This window comes from Tribolium castaneum, chromosome 7 (genome assembly GCF_031307605.1).
Source record: "Tribolium castaneum strain GA2 chromosome 7, icTriCast1.1, whole genome shotgun sequence".
NCBI classification, from domain to species: Eukaryota; Metazoa; Arthropoda; class Insecta; order Coleoptera; family Tenebrionidae; genus Tribolium; species Tribolium castaneum.
In genome coordinates, this window is record NC_087400.1 from 2379302 (window position 1) to 2396586 (window position 17285).

Below are 17285 nucleotides of genomic sequence, written 5' to 3' on the forward strand. Positions count from 1 at the left end.
TTTTTGTATCTTTAACCGTATTCCCAGCGTTTTGATAAATATGCGACGGTGCGCAAAGAATTATCAATTTGCGTCTCATTCTTATATTTTTGCGAACGCTGCAAATACAGTTGGAGATACAAAAAAAGTATAAGGAACAAAGTTGTAGAGAATTAAATTTTTTACAAAAAAGTCCGGGACACCACATTTCTATCTTCAACGGTTTAGGTATAAATTAATACAATACTTGACCACCGGCAAAATGACGCAAATCAGTCGCTTGAGCGCCTTGGGGCCTAAATGGTTGAAGATAGAGATATGGTCTCGGGGACTTTTTTATGGGAAATTTAATTCTCTACAACTTTGTTCCTTAAACTTTTTTTGTATCTTTAACCGTATTCCCAGCGTTTTGATAAATATGCGACGGTGTGCAAAGAATTATCAATTTGCGTCTCATTCTTATATTTTTGCGAACGCTGCAAATACGGTTGGAGATACAAAAAAAGTATAAAGAACAAAGTTGTAGAGAATTAAATTTCCTACAAAAAAGTCCGCGACACCACATTTCTATCTTCAACGGTTTAGGTATAAATTAATACAATACTTGACCACCGGTAAAATGACGCAATCAGTCGCTTGAGCGCCTTGGGGCCTAAATGGTTGAAGATAGAGATATGGTCTCGGGGACTTTTTTATAGGAAATTTAATTCTCTACAACTTTGTTCCTTACACTTTTTTTGTATCTTTAACCGTATTCCCAGAGTTTTGATAAATATGCGACGATGCGCAAATTATCAATTTGCGTCTCATTCTTATATTTTTGCGAACGCTGCAAATACAGTTGGAGATACAAAAAAAGTATAGAAACAAAGTTGTAGAGAATTAAATTTGCTACAAAAAAGTCCGCGACACCACATTTCTATCTTCAACGGTTTAGGTATAACTTAATACAATACTTGACCACCGGCAAAATGACGCAATCAGTCGCTTGAGCGCCTTTGGGGCCTAAATGGTTGAAGATAGAGATATGGTTTCGCGGACTTTTTTGTAGGAAATTGAATTCTCTACGACTTTGTTCCTTACACTTTTTTTGTATCTTTAACCGTATTCCCAGCGTTTTGATAAATATGCGACGGTGCGCAAAAAATTATCAATTTGCGTCCCATTCTTATATTTTTGCGAAGTGCCAATTGGTAATAATTTACGATGAAATTTTTGCATCATGTTTGCGCCCTCTAGCGCCATTAACAGAACTATCGAGAACGTAAGCGTCTTATTTGTTCATCGTTTCACCTTTAGATATCCGTTAATCATAAGAGAAGTAAATTTCTTCAAGAAAAAACCATTTATTTGCGACACTTAGTACAAACAAACAATACAAAAACTATTTATGTTTGGACATTCTCCTCCATTTGGCTAATTTAGCCTTAATTTCTTCGTACGGTCTATGTTTAGCACCCTCAGGATGACTAAAACCAGACATTGGACTAAATACAGTTAATTAATGGACACATACGTTGCCGCCACTCCGTTGTAGATGTCCTCGAGAGATACGTGAAATCCGCTCTGACACGCTTTTTTCAAATCAGTCAAAAAATCATTGATGACTTTTTCGGAATTGTCCTTTGGGTGATTATGAGGACGCGTGAGACGAAGTCTTAGCGGTTTTTCGCCCATTTCAAAAACGGCCCGCGCCTTGCAATTTAATTTATTACTTTTGGCACAAATCAAATATCTGCACAAAAAATTGTAATCAACGGAAAAACTAAACGAGTTTTATTACCCTCTCGAGTGAATTCGTTTTTGTAACCTGTACAGATAACCACCGCTAAGTAATAAGCTATTTCCAAACACTCTTTTAAGAAATCCTGGAAAAAATCACAATTTACTGTCACGATCTGCTCAGGAAACTCGCAACAACAAGTGAAATAAAACGCACGATTTGAGTGATTTATATTTCTCAAAGAATAATACATGTTAATAGTTATTAATGGTTTAAAGTGTGGTATTTTTGCGCCACCGATGTAACGATGAACTGATGCTTTTGAACGGTATTTCCTCAGCCGCCTTCGGGTACCTATAAAACAAAACTAAGAACTCTCCAAATTCGGTATTAAATCATTACACTTCCGCCACAGTCTCGTAAACTTTCTTCAACGTTGCTTTTTCCATCGAATTCGATCGAACGGCATTTTTGAGTTCTTTAATAAAGGCGTCTTTTTCCTCGGCGTTAACATCGGGTGGGTGGTTATGAGGTTGGGTCATTTTTAACATAGATAATGTTCCACCAACTGGGATTGTTGCACGTCCTCGACAACCCGATTTTTTGTGCTCAGCACAACCCAAATAACTGATTAAAATATCAAAACTCAACATTTTCTACATCTTTTTTATAGAAAAAATTAGACTTATTTACCGTAAGGGTGGAGTACCGGCTATAACGTTATTGTGGTACACAAATCCATCAACAACGAATCTCATTCGATTAATCCTTTTTTTAGGTTGTGGGTCCTCAATATCTGGCTGAATTTTGAAAAATTCTGAAAATAACACATGTTATAACTTTAGCTATAACCTACGTGTTAATTTCAGAATAACACAACACTTCACGACAATAGTATGGCAAGTTTACAAACCGAAAAAACAACACTTTAGGCATTTTTGTCTCCGGAACTTACCTCTTGTCTAGGTATTATCAATAAAATCAATAACAACAAACGCTGTTACGCAGTCTTTATTGAAAAGCAACAATTTACAAAAAGAAAAATAAATACAAGTCATTATTTTAATTACAATTGTTTCATAACTCTGTCTCTCCACCTTCTCATAGATGTGGCCACTTTCTTGAATGGGCAAATTTCAGCTCCGTCTGGATGTCTATAATAACTAGATATTTTTTTTCAAGTAAGAATGTGCGAATTACTCACAAAATAGCAGCACATTCGTAAATTTGCTTTAATGGTGCTGTCGGACGACAACTGATTTGTGTTCTAAGAAGTGTCATAAAATTCCCTTTAACTGTAGTTTCTAAATACGGTGGATGATTGTGTTCTTTGCGTAAAACTAATTCATGCATGTTACCCCCAAGTGGAATTTGTGCTCTTGCCATGCAGGAGAGTCTTTTATATTCGGCACATACTAAATATCTATAAAAGAAATGCAATATGTACGATTTGTAACCAAAACAGTGTCAGCTTCTGATGTAAATGTAGATATCGACATTCGTAATTACAGACATTAAACTGTCCGTTCGTGCGAAACTCAATTGGAAATTGAAACCCGTTACACCCACTGCACTTGTACTTAACTCAGTTACAGTTTCAGCTCGGTATGCAATTTTGATGAAACGAAATTTGCAGCCAAGTGGTCAAATAAAAACATAGTATTTCTAGCCAGAAATTCAATGGGGTATTATCGGGAATCAGCTTTTTGTATTACTATTGCTCTTTATTCCAAAGACAAATTGAATTTTTTGTATCAAGATGTAAAAAATATTAAAATCACTAATAAAACAGATAAGTCAGAGGGCTGTTTTTTGTATATTATTTTAGTTTTGTAGTATTTCCGAGTTTATAATAATCTTCTACAATGGTCTTTATTTGTTTGTGCACCTATGAATAGGAATAGTTTTTTATTCTATTTAACCCATCTACACTTTTATATTTTATTATTTGTTATGTTATCAAGTAGTTAAAACTCATGACAACTTCATTATTCAATAATTAAAATAAAATCGGAGGGCATTTTTTGCATGCTATCATCATGTTGGTAATATCCAAATACCTATACGCGCGCTTGAAATCCTGCACCTGTCATATTTTGTAACGCTGTGAAAATCTAATTCAAAGTTTGTTGTGTGTAAGGTGTTAAAAAAAGTTCTCGTTAGTGGATTTCCTTGTGTTAAGATGACGAACATTCGTAACGACAGCAGGTAAATGCACATATTCTTATTTGATTAAAATATTTGACAATTCAAAATCAGGACCACAAAAGTCAGGTCTGGAAATTCGTGTTTCAAAAACAAATTAGTTTTTATAATCGCGGGTGGCTATGCCTGTGGGTAACTATACTTGAGAGCCCTCTGACGGATACTATGATGTAACAGCGTTTTTATGAATGAAAAAAACAAGAATTAGCCTAATATTTGACAATTTAAAATTAAATGTCATTGCTAAAAAAAATCTGTGATACTAATAATCTCGGAGTAATAAATGTTTAAAACAGGTTTTGATTGGGGTTTATGAACATTTCTGAGGCATTTGCAGTGTTTTGTGTTCCGGAACGAATGAACGATAACGTTGTTTTTACCGTCTTTATTTAACTTTGTATGTGAGATAAACCCAAAAAAAGCAATTTTTGAGGAAGTGTACAGATAAAAAGTTTTGCCTCAATTTATGCTAGGCAATTAAATAAACGGACAAAAATTGTAAAAAAAGATTTTTTTTCGATTAAATCACCATAAATTTACTTGCTATACAGGTGCTCAAAAACTGGCACACCAAGTCAGTGGTACGTTATTGAGAAGCAAATGCAGATTACGGGAAAAATGTTGAATTGATTCCTAAAGTTATATTTTAAAAAATCTGGAGCTACAAACTTATTGTGTTAACTTCTTTAGTTTTCATTATTTTTTTATATTCTTATGTTTTATACCAGGTAATCGTTCCGTAACAAAACGATGAATAATTATTTTAAAATTTACTATCAGTTTTTAGGAGTTTTTTTAATTAAAAAAAATTAAAATTTATCCAAAAAATCACAATGTGTAGATGTACCAACACTGGGAATTATTTCCTAGGAAACCGTTTCAGAAATAATTTATTTTTATTGTTGATCAAATTCTATTGCGATCATGACTGTTAGACAACGTTGCCACATATCATTTACCTAAAATTAGTTATTTATCAATAACTTTAATACAAAGAATTTTTTTACTATTTTTACCATAATATGTAACCACTTCTCTACCACACACCACTGAGTTGGTGCGCCAGTTTTTGAGCACGCTGTATTTTAGCAAACAGCCATTCCATGAATAATGCAACCTGACATCGGAATTTTCAAAATAATTTGAGTATGTAAACTTTCTTTCAAAATACTCGATTTATTTTTGCAACAAGAGTTGCAAAATATAAATATAACAATAAAATGCTGTACTTCAACTGTTAATTTCTGAAGTGTTTAAGTTTCTGGTATTTTAGAAAATGGAAATAGATAACTAAAGTGATTAGTAATACATTACTTTTTTTTGTCTTTGTAAATTTTAGAGTCCTGTTAACATAAATGTGCTCGTATTTCTTACGTCGGTCGTTAAACAAGACAGAAATTTTTAAATTCCACTGTATAATTTTAATATTGTTAAGTCTTTTATAATTAAAACACATTATAATTTTCATATACAAGATTTTTTTGCTCGTATCTCAAATTTTACAAATGTATTAAAGAATAGTAATTTCACTTACCTTATCAGTTATTTTTTTTTTGTTATCTTTACTCGAGTTCGAAGTATGCATTAACATTAACATTTTTTTACTAAGAAACCAACTCGATTTTCCAACTTTTGTTAAACGTAAACTTAGTTTATTCCACAAGTTTCAAAATTTTACCAATACTTACCGCGTCCTACAACTTTTCTTTACTGTATTCTGATGATACGTAAACCCATCAATAAAAATACCACTTCTAAGAAACTTCTTGTCACTCATATTCACAATCGTGAAATCTGGTAAAAATTCAGTAATTAAATAATGAATTTTTAAAAATCGCGATTTTACGCCATGGTAGGTAAAAATTGTGCGTCCCGATAATCAAATCAATACAAAAAATAAGGCAATTTTCCCACTTTTAAATTTAAAAGTAGAACAATCAATTAACTTAATAAAAATACAGAAAAAAACAATAAATGACACCTACCAATTTTTTTTCTGGTTCCAGTCTTCACTTTCTTCTCACAACCACTTCAAACGCACGAAATACACCAACCATCCATTGAAGAAATGCTTCAATGGATACGTAAAAATAAACCATAAAAGACACACCAGCGATTAAAAATTTAACCGCTTAATACAACACACAACACGGCCACAAAAAAAAACGTTTATAACACATAAACGTTTATAAAAACACACAAACATATGAAAATAGACCATTTTAAAAATTATTGCCTACTATGCCGTAGAATCGCAACATTTCAATACAACAGGGCACAAAAATGCTTACAAAATTTTTAGTTCGTAAAAATAGATGAAAATTCCAGCACAAAATTATAATTTTGTAAACATTTTTCTTGTCGGAGACATAACTGGCGCCAGGCAATAAAATGAACCAAAGTAGTCAATTTTCTTCGAGAAACAATTTGTTAAACTAAAATTATGTCTCCCAGTCATGTCCTCCAACAAGTGAAAATTTGTCAAAAGCAATCATTTACATACCTTGCCCTTCTCCAGCCGCTCCGTCCGTACTAGTCCCAGCTTGGGGCTCATCATCGCCCCCTTCCATCATCGAATAATCCTCATTTCCTTCATCGGCATTTGTATCGTCCAAGGGATCGTCAGCAAACGTTTCGTCCACACCATCATCAGGAACCGTAATGGAAGCCTGACTTTGATCGTACGGTTCCATTTTAAATTGAATTAATTGGTCATTAGTGGGTGTGCTAGATACAGACGGCTCAGTCTTTGTTATTGCTGACGTGGGGCTCGCCTCTGGAGCATTCAACCTTGGACGTTTCGCAGGCGGGGTTGGCGCAGGGTGGGTTTTTCTCGGCCTTGAGGCGGGGGTCAACTTCGGGGGCTCCACCACATCGACGCTTTTCAACTCCTCTGGTTCATTATCACATTCAGCGGAGCCCTGGACAAAACACAATAAAAAAAACGTTCGTGGTAGACCGACAACTTACATTTCCGTCCCCCGTGAGCCCCTTGATCTGGAGCGCCTCGGCCGTCTTAATAAAAGTGCTGAGATTCTCCTGACTGACCTGCACCTCCCCTTGGTACATAAACTGCAGCAAGTCACTCATCGCCACATACGAAACGTCTTTCATAAACACGATCGGGTGCTTACACGGATTTACTTTAAACAGTTCACGAAAATAGGGACTACACACCGAGAGCACCATTTTGTGCGCTTTTAGGTACTTTCCTTCCACCGCCAAAGTCACATCCACCAGGTCCTCGTTCTCCAGCAAGGAGTTCATCCCCGTGGACATGTTCTTGTGGAAATTGTCCCAACAGAGGGAAAACTGCTCCGACGCCATGGCCGAAGGCTGGAAACACCGGGAAATGCACTTTTTTCACGCGGAAACTTACAAGGGGTAGGACGCCAAGATGGCGTCGAGGCTTTTTGCCGAAAATTGCGATTTTTCCGGAAAATACTGAACTCACCTCTTGGAAACAAACACCAATGGGACAGCTTGGAAGTGCGGCACTTGTTGGGACAATTAACCGAAAAGAAAAGTGTTTTTAACCGAAAATAAAAGATCACGCGTAATTACACTTGTTACACCTCAGCCACCAAGAAAGCGTCGGTCGTGGTGCGCACGCGCGAGGAATGGAGCGAGCCCATTGGTCCACAGCGAAGGAGTAGGGCGACGAGGCTACTCGATATTTTTTACGTGAGGATTTCATGATCAATTTTACGAATTATCATTATTATTGTTATTATTTGTTCAATTCAGTGAACGTTTAATGCGTGTTACCATTGTGGCTGCATATTTTTTAGTATTTTTGGAGTTTTTGGCATGTTCTTGGTCGTTCCCGCATTCCGGGCCACCAACCTGACGAATCAAAATAATTAAAATATTTGTTACTTTCTAGTACTTGTAACAAATTAATTGTTAAAAAAGCCGAGTTATGGGCACGTACCAAATGTTACTGTGCGTATTTAGTTTAAATAAGTTGTAAAAAACTGCAAAGCCCTTTGCCATAATTATTGATTGCGTTGCCAACCTAATAACCACGCATGCGCCTTCCATTATAAACAGGAATGGCCGCTAAAATGCTAAGCGCAATTTTCCCGCTAAAGTGGGTTCGGTGTTTAATAGTGTGGTGTGGCCCCAAATTGGTGCAAAATGAGCACTTTGGACAAATTCATCAAGTTGGGGACGGCCGGTGAGGGCACCTACGGCATCGTCTACAAGGCCAAGAACAAAGTAACTGGTAAAAGTGTTGCCCTTAAAAGGATCAAATTGGAAAAGTAAGTTGAGCGAAAGCTGTTTTTTTGTGCACTTTCATTGCGTTTTGGTCACGTTTTACGCTTCAAGCTCTTTAAGGGATGGGACGCTTCTAACGCTACTAATTTAGCAGAACTCTGAGCTGAATCTTGAGGTGCTTCCGTGGTTTGGGCTCGTAGCACCACATGATTCAGCTTACGTTTCCGCTAACTACCATCGCATCTTGAACTAATTATTGTAAGTATACTAAACGGTACTGACAAGGGGGCGCACGGTTTGAGGCTTGTGCTGATTTGGCGCCTTTTTCAAGGTTCAACAAGAATGATTACACCGAGGGGGTTCCTTCCACGGCCATTCGGGAAATCTCCATCCTGAAGGGGCTCAGGCACTCGGCCATTATTGAGCTACAGGACGTTATGTACACCTCGGATAAGTTGTACTTAGTTTTTGAATATTTGGACCTGGATCTCAGGAGGTATCTGGACGGGTCTACTAAGCCTCTAGAGAAGGAACTCATTAGGGTAAGAGTTTGGCCGAATTCGAATTTTGTAAAAAAAATAGAAATTTTATTGAGAAATTCAAAGTAAACAGTTCTTTGCCTATGTCTATGTAGGCAACCACTTATACACATAAAATCAGGCCTTCAATTTTTTTTATATTTATTTTGTTAATTTTAAAGATTCTGCTAAAAAACTGCTAACAAATATGAAGCTTAATTGGGTTTTGGTTAATTTATTCGTTTTTTACTCGGTTTTAATTAATGCTTATTTTTTATTTATTTCTATTACCTGTTTCAAAACTATAAAAACGGCAATTAATTAATAATATTTGAAAATCACGTAAAAATTACTGAAATAAAAAGAGTTGAAATCTCCTCTTTTCGTCAGGTTCGAAAATTTTAAAACAGTTATTATTTGTAGGTTTTTTAAGATATTTTATTTACTTATTTTTCAGCTTTAAAATTTATAGAGTTGCATTTTTTGCAAATTTCTTTTGAAGTGTTTGACTAAAAAAGCGTTCACTTGGGTGTATTACAATAGATTCGTTAAAAAAAAACGAAATGAAAACGAAAATTTCAAATTTAATTTTGGGGTTTTAAAAAAAAATCAATTCATAATTAATTTTTCTCTATACGAGTGAATTTTTTTCAGAATGTTTCTACACTTTCTCATAACAATTAATAGTGTTCTATGCAACGAGTATTTAAGGCAAGAATATAAAAATTACGAGTATCTTGAAAGCCATTGAATGCGAACTACATACACTATTTTTTCTACAATCAAACCGTTCATAATAAAATTATTATAAGTATTTTCAAAATGTCAGACAACTGTCAGGTTAATAATTGCTGTCGTGTTGCGTTCCCATTGGTCAGAAGTTGTCTCGTGGTTAAGATACTGCATTCTGATTGGTCACAAAATCGATATTCATCAGGCCACAGACATTTAACGAATCAGTTAAAACGTAAGAGTAATAATAATAATAAATAAATAATAATAATAATAAATGGCCTTTATTCAATAATAATTAAACAACAAACAGATGAGAAAGCGATTAATAAATAAATTCTAGTTAATTATGAAAAATATAAAGGTGTTTAAATTTTTTTTTCTATTTGAACTACTGAAATGATTCTCTACAATTCTCTGAACTCGGAATTCGCCAATTTTGAGACAATAAAAATATTTAAACTGGTTATTTAACAACAAAAAAACATTGTCAGTGTTTTAAAAACAAAAAAATTTAAAAGGAAAAAAAATCTTTTGCATTCAATTTAATTATAAAAAAGCATATCCTTATTTTTTTAATGTTTTCAAATGTTTTAATGTTTTTAGACCTTATTCAACACGTATTTAGTCATAATACTATCAAAAGAGCACAGTTTGTATTTTTTATTAATTTTTAAAACTAAAGGTATAAAAGTGATTATTTTTTTGTTTTTATTATTTTCCTAATAATAGCATGCCATTAAAAAAATGTTATTACCTATGACATATTTTTTTGGGATATTCTGTATAATTAAAAATAAAGTATAAATAAAATCTACAAAAAACATCATTAATGAAATTATTTATTTTTTCAATTTTTGACTAAAAAAGCGTTCACTTGGGTGTATTACAATAGATTCGTTAAAAAAAAAACAAATTAAAACGAAAATATCAAATTTAATTTTGGGGTTTTAAAAAAAATCAATTCATAATTAATTTTTCTCTATACGAGTGAATTTTTTTCAGAATGTTTCTACACTTTCTCATAACAATTAATAGTGTTCTATGCAACGAGTATTTAAGGCAAGAATATAAAAATTACGAGTATCTTGAAAGCCATTGAATGCGAACTACATACACTATTTTTTCTACTATTCAACCGTTCATAATAAAATAATTACAAGTATTTTCAAAATGTCAAGACAACTGTTAGGCTAATAACTGCTGTCGTGTTACGTTCCCATTGGTCAGAAGTTGTCCCGTGGTTAAGATACTGCATTCTGATTGGTCACAAAATTAATATTCACCAGGCCAGACATTTAGCGAATCAGTTAAAACGTAAGAGTAGAAAAAGTTAATTAGTTAATTAAGTCACAGCAAAAAAATATTATTTCTTATGTTACTCTGAAACGAACGATGTTTAAATGATAATAATAATAATAATAAATGGCCTTTATTAAATAATAATTAAACAACAAACAGATGAGAAAGCGATTAAAATAAATAAATTATAGTTAATTATGAAAAATATAAAGGTGTTTAAAAAATTTTTTTCTATTTGAACTACTGAAATGATTCTCTAGAATTCTCTGAACTCGGAATTCGCCAATTTTGAGGCAATAAAAATATTTAAACTGGTTATTTAACAACTAAAAACACAAAAAAAACATTGTCAGTGTTTTAAAAACAAAAAAAATTAAAGGAAAAAATCTTTTTCATTCAATTTAATTATTAAAAAGCGTATTCTTATTTTTTTTTTTAATGTTTTTAAACATCTGTTAGACCTTATTCAACATATATTTAGTCATAATACTATCAAAAGAGCACAGTTTGTATTTTTTATTAATTTTTAAAACTAATAGGATTATTTTTTTGTTTTTATTTTTTCCTAATAATAGCATGCCATTAAAAAAATGTTATTACCTATGACATATTTTTTTGGGATATTCTGTATAATTAAAAATAAAGTATAAATAAAATCTACAAAAAACATCATGAATGAAATTATTTATTTTTTTCAATTTTTATAAATATTTTTCTTTTTTTATTTAAAAGCGGCCAATAAGTTAAATAAATAACATGTTAATCGAAAATTAATAATTTCTAGTGTTATTCTCAAACAACTATGCTTGAATGATTTTTTCGGGCAAAAAAAATCGAAATAAATAATTATTTTAATTTGGGGGCTAGCGACTTGTTAACGAATTTTTATCACAAAACCACACTTAAGCATCGCTTAACAATTAATTAATTTCAATTATAAGGAGTTGTAGAAAAATTCTGAAAAAATACAGGATTGCTTTTACAATATCGCTAGTTTTACCTTGTTTGCCATTGTCAATCTAACTTTAAATTACCAAAGTTGTTGCACTAGAGGGCGCAATTCGATTTAGTTTCAAGTGCACCTTTTCAATGATAATTCGTTTACGATTGCAAGCGCCTGTGTCACGGATAACTCAATAAAGAATTGTTTCAGAACTACATGAAACAATTATGCGAAGGCCTTTCCTATTTACACACCCAGCGCATTCTTCACCGTGATATCAAGCCCCAAAACTTGCTAGTCGATAAAGAAGGCCACATCAAAATCGCCGACTTTGGCCTCTCTCGCTGTTTTTCCATACCAACAAAACCGTACACCCACGAAGTGGTGACAATGTGGTACAGAGCGCCTGAACTGCTCCTAGGTTCTAAGCTGTACACCAATGGGATCGACGTGTGGAGTCTTGGGTGTGTTATGGCAGAAATGGTACAAACCCATTTATTGCGAGTTTGTGAATTTATACAGTGTTTCAGTTGTTAAAACGTGCCCTTTTCCCCGGTGACTCAGAAATCGACCAAATGTTCAAAATTTTCAAAACTCTGGGAACGCCAAACGAGGAAATGTGGCCGGGGGTGTCGTCACTGCCGGCCTATGAGGTCTGGTTTCCGCAGTGGAAGCCGTGCGAGCTTAACACTCAAATTAAATTCAACGATTCGGAGGAAGAAGAGTTTCTTAAATTGTTGTTGGTTTATGATCCGTTTGTGCGGAAGTCGGCCAAAGATTTGCTAAGTCTGCCCTATATTAAGAGAGCCAAGCTCACGACGCCTGATATGAAGCCGTTTCCTGACGAAGAGGAGGACTCTGAGTGACTGCTTCACGTACAAATTAAATTGTTGCAATTTATGCAATGTTCCCATAATGTGACATTAATTTTTTTTAATAAAATTGTTCGGTTACGTTTGAGTTTTTATACAAAATCACACTCGACACCGGCTCGTGACACTAACTTTTAATTATACGCTCTGTCAAAGTTCGTATGTACAGTCAGTGTAAAATTCAAGCGAAATTTTAGTACAGGTAGTCCCAAAATTATGAAAAAAACGTAAGTTGGTAAGTAATAGTAACTTTTATGTTAAATTCTATTCTGTTCTTTTTCAAAATTCCATTAAGCGTCATTTTTTATTTTGTTGACTGTAATAAATTATAACAATTATTTTATAAAACTTCTACATTTTCCACATTTATTTAAAGTCTATTCTGTTCTTTTTCGAAATTCCACAATAGCGTCATTTTTTATTTTATTGACTGTAATAAATTATGACAATTATAAACATTTCATCATTTTCCAAATTCATTTAAAGTCTCTCGTTTTTTTTTCAAAATTCCAATACAGCGTCATTTTTTATTTTGTTGACTGGAATATTTTATAACAATTATTTTATAAAACTTCTACATTTTCCACATTTATTTAAAGTCTATTCTGTTCTTTTTCGAAATTCCACAATAGCGTAATTTTTTTATTTTATTGACTAATAAATTATGACAATTATAAACATTTCATCATTTTCCAAATTCATTTAAAGTCTCTCGGTTTTTTTTTCAAAATTCCAATACAGCGTCATTTTTTATTTTGTTGACTGTAATAAATTATAACAATTATTTTATAAAACTTCTACATTTTCCACATTTATTTAAAGTCTATTCTGTTCTTTTTCGAAATTCCACAATAGCGTCATTTTTTATTTCATTGAATATAATAAATTATGACAATTATAAACATTTCATTATTTTCCAAATTCATTTAAAGTCTATTGGTTTTTTTTCAAAATTCCAATACAGCGTAATTTTTTATTTTGTTGACTGTAATAAATTATAACAATTATTTTATAAAACTTCTACATTTTCCACATTTATTTAAAGTCTATTCTGTTCTTTTTCGAAATTCCACAATAGCGTAATTTTTTATTTTATTGACTGTAATAAATTATGACAATTATAAACATTTCATCATTTTCCGAATTCATTTAAAGTCTCTGGGTTTTTTTTTCAAAATTCCAATACGTCATTTTTTATTTTGTTGACTGTAATAAATTATAACAATTATTTTATAAAACTTCTACATTTTCCACATTTATTTAAAGTCTATTCTGTTCTTTTTCGAAATTCCACAATAGCGTCATTTTTTATTTCATTGAATATAATAAATTATGACAATTATAAACATTTCATTATTTTCCAAATTCATTTAAAGTCTATTGGTTTTTTTTTCAAAATTCCAATACAGCGTAATTTTTTATTTTGTTGACTGTAATAAATTATAACAATTATTTTATAAAACTTCTACATTTTCCACATTTATTTAAAGTCTATTCTGTTCTTTTTCGAAATTCCACAATAGCGTCATTTTTTATTTCATTGAATATAATAAATTATGACAATTATAAACATTTCATTATTTTCCAAATTCATTTAAAGTCTATTGGTTTTTTTTTCAAAATTCCAATACAGCGTAATTTTTTATTTTGTTGACTGTAATAAATTATAACAATTATTTTATAAAACTTCTACATTTTCCACATTTATTTAAAGTCTATTCTGTTCTTTTTCGAAATTCCACAATAGCGTAATTTTTTATTTTATTGACTGTAATAAATTATGACAATTATAAACATTTCATCATTTTCCGAATTCATTTAAAGTCTCTGGGTTTTTTTTTCAAAATTCCAATACGTCATTTTTTATTTTGTTGACTGTAATAAATTATAACAATTATTTTATAAAATTTCTACATTTTCCACATGCATTTAAAGCCTTTTCTGTTCTTTCTCAAAATTCCAATACAGCGTAATTTTTTATTTTGTTGACTGTAATAATTTGTAGCAATTATTTTACAAACACTAACATATCTATTCCGTATTTTTTTTTTCAAAATTCTATTATTGCATAATTTTTTATTTTGTTGACTGTAATAAATAATAATTATTTTATAAACACTCATTTAGAGTCGATTGTTTTTTTTCAAAATTCCGTTAAAATCAAGGTGCTGCTGATATCTAGCCTAAATTGGAAAAAAACTCAAGGTGGCTATGATAATGGACAGATTGCAACTGTGACTTGACTTATCAGAAAATCACAACCAACAATAAAAATTTAATTTTTTAGCCATTTAAAAAATAGTTTTGGTTTATAACGTTGGTGAAAATTGAAAAATGCTTGCATGACATTGAAACGTTGGTGCAATTGAAGGTGACCTTCCAAAGTCATTATCCCCAACAATGATTTATTAGTAAAATTTATAATAAAAAATAAGAAAGTAGTGTACAAATCAAACCTAACTTTAACAATATAACAACCTTATTACCCTCCATTGTAGAGAAAAAAATGCATGAATCACAAAGTGGCAGCCTTAAACGTTACATTTATGAATTGAGCTTTCGACAGTTTCCCTTAAACTAGCTATAACCGCTTTTTGGTCGTTTGCGTTGATTATTGCAGTTCCTGATACGATCATATTAGCACCGGCCTGAAAAAACACTAAACAAAAACCCACCTCGAAAAAAAAACAATCGAACCTCAGCGCACGCTGTGATTGTGTTCAAGCCAACGCCCCCGTCGACCTCGATGTCCAAGCCGGGGTAGTTGTGCCGCAACCACTGCACTTTGGGCATCATCTCGCCCATGAACTTCTGCCCCCCGAAGCCGGGCTCCACCGTCATTATCAGGATCATGTCGGCGTGGTCGATGTACTGGCGCACCGCCTCGATCCCGGTGCCCGGCTTCAGGGCCAAGCCCACTTGCATGCCCGCCTCGCGCACCTTGCGGCACAGGGGGATCACGTCCTTCACGGGCTCGATGTGGAAGGTGTACTGGTTGACGCCGGCCTCCGCCATGGGTTCCACCCACTGGGGCACAATAGCTTTGGTTTTTTTTATGGGGGTTGCTTACCTTGCCCGGCTCGGAGACCATCATGTGGGTCTCGAAGAAGGCGGTCCTGATCTTGTTCCGGAGGCACTTCACCACCGGGTGGCCGATTGAGAGGTTAGGGACAAAGTGGCCGTCCATCACGTCCAAGTGCAGGTAGTCGGCACCGTTGTCCAAAAGGCGCTGAGATTCGACGTAGAGTTGGGATAAATCGGCGTTTAAAATTGATGGTCCTATTTTGCATTTTAACGGTTTTGTGTGCACAGCCATTTTTTGTAAAGTTTTAAGCAAAAATTGACAATTTGAAATTTATTGCCAACATAAAAAGCGGAAATTAACGAACTAGCGATGCGTTCAACGGGTGCTTGCACCTGCCGAGTTGCTGGTTGCCTAACTAGCATTTTTTTTGTGAATTAAGGACCATTTTTTGATAAATTGGACGAGAACATTACTAAATGGGGCCGAAAAACGACTCAATTTGGTCAGACTTAACAAGTTTCGGCCAAAATCTTAGTAGAATTCGTTCATTCCATCGTAATAAACAATAAAATGGTGTTTTATCTACTGTTTTACTGTGTTGCATGGGAAAATGAAATTTTATCGTCTCGAGAAGTATGCTTCACACCCATTGTTGTTTTTCTGTGTTTGAGTTTTTTTTCATTGTTGAATTTTTTTATCTACTCGAAAGAGTTGTTAAAGAAATAGTTTATCACCTTCTACAGAAAAAATAACAATTTTTTGAGAGTTTCACTGGTATATTTTGCTTTGATTTTCAAAGTTTTCTAGCCAAAAACGCAATTCTTTCTGTGAATTTTGTCCAAAATAAATTAAAAAATCACCAAATTAGGTCGAATTTTTTCAAAATTTTCCAATATTTTCTAAAAAAAAATTGTTTTAAGTTTAAAAAAAACAGACTAACTAAGTAAAATTTGACTAAAAATAAAGCGAAAACTCATCAAGTTTTGTCCACAACCTGATTTAAGTAAACCTTGTCTTTTTGTCAGATTTTATTAAGTCGGTCTCTAAAAAAGGACCAAACTAAGTTAGAAATCAATTATTTTTGCCCTTTTTTAGTCGCAAAAAGCCACAAATCATCATATGAAGAGAAGAAAAGTGTAATCTTTTTTTATTCTTTATTTTTATTTTTTTTTATGTTTATTCTTTATATTTATTATTCTTTTATTTCGCAAAAAATAAGTGAAAAAACTGTTTTATTTTTCAAATTTTCAAGCTTCTAACATATATTTGAGCTAGAAATTCAGTTTTGTTGCGAGATTTTGCTAAAAAATTACCGAATCAAAAGTTGAAAATGAGAGCAGTGTGCTTTGTTTAGCCAATATTTCATCAAAAATTCGCCAAAAAAACACTATATTTAGTCGAAAATGGTGTAATATTAGCCTTTTCGAGCGTTTAAACACATTTTCGAACCACAAATTCAGTTTTCTCGAAAGATTTCGATTTAAATTAAGTCGAAAATTATTTTATTTTTATTTATTCCAGCATGTTCTTCAATCTGGAGCACGATTATTTCGAGAATTGTTGTACAAATAGAACCAAAAATTATTAAACTAGGTCCAAAATTACTTTATTTTTTCGCTAACGTTGCTTAAAATGACATTTAAAAATTGCAAACTTCATTTTGGTTCAAAAATTTGACGTGCCGAATGTCACTTTAACAACTAAAATTTGGTCATAGCCTCCTATTTTATCATTTTAATTTTCTGTTGATTTTGTGTGGTTGCCG

The 17285-nt window shown here is 32.7% G+C and overlaps 3 protein-coding genes and 1 non-coding gene across 39 annotated transcripts in view; 2 read left to right on the plus strand and 2 right to left on the minus strand.

Moving 5' to 3' along the window:
* The window catches only part of LOC659440 (protein tramtrack, beta isoform), a 40099-nt gene extending 32575 nt beyond the window's left edge, over nucleotides 1-7524 (minus strand). For 30 of the 36 annotated variants that reach the window (XM_008200638.3, XM_064358086.1, XM_008200627.3 and 27 more), the window contains exons 1-3: nucleotides 7362-7523; nucleotides 6878-7243; nucleotides 6411-6828 (exon numbers count right to left, since the gene is read on the minus strand). In XM_008200638.3, the coding sequence (XP_008198860.1) occupies nucleotides 6411-6828; nucleotides 6878-7234 (775 nt within the window). In that variant the 5' untranslated portion in view covers nucleotides 7235-7243; nucleotides 7362-7523. Of the gene's footprint in view, nucleotides 1-1305; nucleotides 1449-1495; nucleotides 1715-1762; nucleotides 1848-1915; nucleotides 2057-2104; nucleotides 2330-2395; nucleotides 2520-2695; nucleotides 2857-2906; nucleotides 3126-5595; nucleotides 5702-6410; nucleotides 6829-6877; nucleotides 7244-7361 lie in introns of those variants that run through there. The other 6 variants (XM_008200626.3, XM_008200624.3, XM_008200622.3 and 3 more) reach the window with 4 other exon arrangements.
* Nucleotides 7525-7927: 403 nt separating this feature from the next.
* LOC103314472 (cyclin-dependent kinase 2) lies at nucleotides 7928-12576 on the plus strand. The gene is made up of 4 exons (XM_008200616.3): nucleotides 7928-8172; nucleotides 8460-8670; nucleotides 11834-12106; nucleotides 12154-12576. The coding sequence occupies exons 1-4, from the start codon at nucleotides 8048-8050 to the stop codon at nucleotides 12487-12489; spliced, it is 945 nt and encodes a 314-aa protein (XP_008198838.1). The 5' UTR covers nucleotides 7928-8047; the 3' UTR covers nucleotides 12490-12576.
* Nucleotides 8271-8364, plus strand: Mir995 (microRNA mir-995). The gene has a single exon (NR_038620.1). It is a non-coding gene; the product is annotated as a microRNA mir-995 (primary transcript).
* Nucleotides 12577-14883: 2307 nt separating the features above from the next.
* Nucleotides 14884-15875, minus strand: Rpe (Ribulose-5-phosphate-3-epimerase). Its single transcript, XM_008200615.3, has 3 exons — nucleotides 15566-15875; nucleotides 15193-15522; nucleotides 14884-15143 (listed from the first exon to the last, which is right to left on the minus strand). The coding sequence occupies exons 1-3, from the start codon at nucleotides 15809-15811 to the stop codon at nucleotides 15027-15029; spliced, it is 693 nt and encodes a 230-aa protein (XP_008198837.1). The 5' UTR covers nucleotides 15812-15875; the 3' UTR covers nucleotides 14884-15026.
* Between the last annotated feature and the right edge of the window lie 1410 nt (nucleotides 15876-17285).

Excerpts from the sequence above, each read along its gene's own strand:
- LOC103314472 (XM_008200616.3), top strand. The coding sequence starts at position 8,048 with ATGAGCACTTTGGACAAATTCATCAAGTTGGGGACGGCCGGTGAGGGC. Across the intron at positions 8,173-8,459 it reads AAAAGGATCAAATTGGAAAA|GTTCAACAAGAATGATTACA; the intron begins GTAAGTTGAGCG and ends GCCTTTTTCAAG. Across the intron at positions 8,671-11,833 it reads TAGAGAAGGAACTCATTAGG|AACTACATGAAACAATTATG; the intron begins GTAAGAGTTTGG and ends GAATTGTTTCAG.
- Rpe (XM_008200615.3), bottom strand. The coding sequence starts at position 15,811 with ATGGCTGTGCACACAAAACCGTTAAAATGCAAAATAGGACCATCAATT. Across the intron at positions 15,523-15,565 it reads TGGTCTCCGAGCCGGGCAAG|TGGGTGGAACCCATGGCGGA; the intron begins GTAAGCAACCCC and ends ATTGTGCCCCAG. Across the intron at positions 15,144-15,192 it reads CAATCACAGCGTGCGCTGAG|GCCGGTGCTAATATGATCGT; the intron begins GTTCGATTGTTT and ends GTGTTTTTTCAG.